General features: G+C 41.5%; 1 protein-coding gene across 6 annotated transcripts in view; it reads left to right on the top strand.

The window, feature by feature from the left end:
• Positions 1–2,732, top strand: part of Eif2b3 (eukaryotic translation initiation factor 2B subunit gamma) — a 111,405-nt gene that overhangs the window by 79,027 nt on the left and 29,646 nt on the right. For 5 of the 6 annotated variants that reach the window (XM_008848857.2, XM_008848858.3, XM_029553953.1 and 2 more), the window contains one exon: positions 1,011–1,100. The exons of the other annotated variant lie outside the window; for it this stretch is intronic. In XM_008848857.2, the coding sequence (XP_008847079.1) occupies positions 1,011–1,100 (90 nt within the window). The remainder of the gene's footprint in view (positions 1–1,010; positions 1,101–2,732) is intronic. 6 annotated transcript variants of the gene reach the window in all.

Here is a 2,732-nt window from a genome sequence, read left to right as displayed (position 1 = left end):
GTCTGCCACTCCCACTGGTTTCCAGAATACAGACTTACAGGTCCTGCACAGGCACAAATGTTCAGACGGAACGTTCCCAGAACAGGAAATAACTGACAGACATTAAGACCAAGACAAAACACAAGACGTCCTTCCCTCCTGCTGATCTGAGGAAATGGGTCTGGGGGCAACCGAATCCTGGACGAGCCCCCAAATGTTGGACCCCCAGGATGGGGTACCCAACATCCATGGGAGGCCGCACCCCAATAACTCAGTCCTCAGATCAGGAGATGCAACAAGCAAGAGGATTTAATCATTTGCGCAGACAGGCTCCTGCCTCACTCGGGGAGAGAGAGAGAGAGAGAACAGCAGCCCAGAGCTCAACTTACAGGCTTCTTTTAAAGGCAAAAACCACAAACTACAAGCGGTAGAAGTGGGAGGGGGTAGTTTCGGGTAAGCGGCAGAAGTGGCAGAAGTGGGAGGGGGAGCGGCAGTAGTGGGAGGAAGTTTTGGGTGATTTTCAGCTTTATGCACGGAGCATGAAAAGGTCAGCTTTTTCTCAGTAGTTAGAATTTACATCTTCCTTCCTTGTACAGTTTCCCAGAATATTCTTCTTTTGATCTGGGGGGGACTTGGTTTGATTCCATCAGAAACAGTTTCTAGGGAGAAGACCTTTTCTGTGTGTGTTAGGATTAAAACTGAGGGACATCTGGGTACAAATGCTTGACCAGAAAGGGCTTATCATTTATGATAGAATGCATGAAATCCAGTGGGAGGATTATTGGAGGGATGGGGTGGATGGGGGAGGGGATCTAAATTTGATTAATATCTGTTATATGAAATGCACAAAAACTCAGTGAAAAATATTTTTAAAATAAACAAAACTAATGTCTCTCATCCTTTTCTCTCTAAGCTGGGATGTAGACAGCAAAGCTCTGATCATTGTCAACTTCCTGGTGCCTATTACCTGAAGATAGACTACAGACCATATTACTTGATTATGAGCCCCTCCTTTCTTATTCTTCTTATAGGTACCCTAGAATATATTTTCATACAGACCTTGTAGATGCCCATCTATACTGCTTGAAGAAATATGTTGTGGATTTCCTAATGGAAAATAGGTAAGAAGAGGAAAGTAAAGTTAAGCCTATAGATTCTCTCTGTCTCTCTCTCCCTCTCTCTCAAACATCTTGTTATTTTATTATAAACCTATAGTTTTTTTTGTTTTGTTTTTGTTTTATATATATGAGTGTATTGCCTGCATGTATGTGGGTGTACCTGTGTCGTGCAGTTCTGCAGAGGTCAGAAGAGGATTTCGGATTTCCCTGGAATTAGAGTTAAGGATGGTTCGTAGCCACCATGTGGGTGCTGGGAATCGAACCCAGGTACTCTGCAAGAGCCTTCAGTGCTCTTAACTGCTGAGCTATCTCTCCAGCCCCTTGTTTTGTTTTTTAAATATTATTTTTATTTTATGTGTATGAGTGTAATTGCCTGCATGTAGGTGAGTGCACCCGTGTCATGCAATGCCTGCGGAGGACAGAAGTGACTGTCGGATCCCCTGAAACTGGGCAGTTGTTAGCTGCCATGTGAGTGCTAGGATTCGAACCTAGGTCTTCTGCAAGAACAGTCAGTGTTCTTAACTGCTCAGTCATCTCTCCAGCCCCTAAACCTGTAGTTTTTGTTTTGGTTTTTTATTTTATTTTATTATTTTTATTTTATGTATGTGTAATTGCCTGCATGTAGGTAAGTGCACATGTGTCATGCAATGCCCACGGAGGTCAGAAGAGGCTGTCAGATCCCCTGGGACTGGAGTCAATGAATAGTTGTTAGCTGCCATATGGGTGCTGGGATTCAAACCTGGGTCTTCTGCAAAAACAACCAGTGTTTTTAACCACTGAGTCATCTCTCCAGCCCAATACAGTTTCCTTTTATTATTATTATTTTTTATTTTTATGTGTATTCATGTTTGCCTCCATATGTGTACCACATGTATGCAATGCCAATGGAGGCCAGAAGAGGGTGTCAGATCCCCCAGAACTGGAGTTACAGATACATGAGGTTTAGTGGTTTTGGGGGGGACTTTTTGTTTTGGGTTTTTTTTTTGTTTTTTTTTTGTTTTTTTTTTGGTCTTTTTGAGACAGGGTCTCCCTGTAGCCCCAGCTGTCCTGGAACTCACTACATAGATCAGGCTGGTCTTGAACTCACAGAGATCCACCTGCCTCTGCCTCCTGAGTGCTGAGATTAAAGGCATGCGCCACCATACCTGGCAGGTTTTTTTTGTTTTGTTTTATTTTAAGTAGTGTTTTATTAACTACCACACTGTTATAATATACTTTAAATGTACAATAAGGTAGCCTTTAAATTTGGAGTGGTCTTAAAGATCACAAATGAGCAGAATTCCAGCTTTTGAAATAGGTATGAAGTACAGTTTTATCTTTTGTGGGTTTTTTTTTTGTTGTTTTGTTTTGTTTTGTTTTTGTTTTTGTTTTTTTTGAGACAGGGTCTCCCTCTAGCCCCAGCTGTCCTGGAACTCACTCTGTAGACCAGGCTGGCCTTGAACTCATAGAGATCCACCTGCCTCTGCCTTAAAGGCATGCACTACCACGCCCAGCAAGGTACAGTTTTTAACAAACTACTTTGTGATTTAGTTAACTTTCTTTTCTTTCTTTCTTTCTTTTTTTATGTTTTATTTATTTATTATTTATTTGATAACCACATACTTAGAAGAAGCATTTCATTACAACAGCATTAAC

Source organism: Nannospalax galili, unplaced genomic scaffold (genome assembly GCF_000622305.1).
Source record: "Nannospalax galili isolate Female #2095 unplaced genomic scaffold, S.galili_v1.0 scaffold1664, whole genome shotgun sequence".
NCBI lineage: Eukaryota > Metazoa > Chordata > Mammalia > Rodentia > Spalacidae > Nannospalax > Nannospalax galili.
This window is presented reverse-complemented; position numbering and strand designations above follow the sequence as displayed.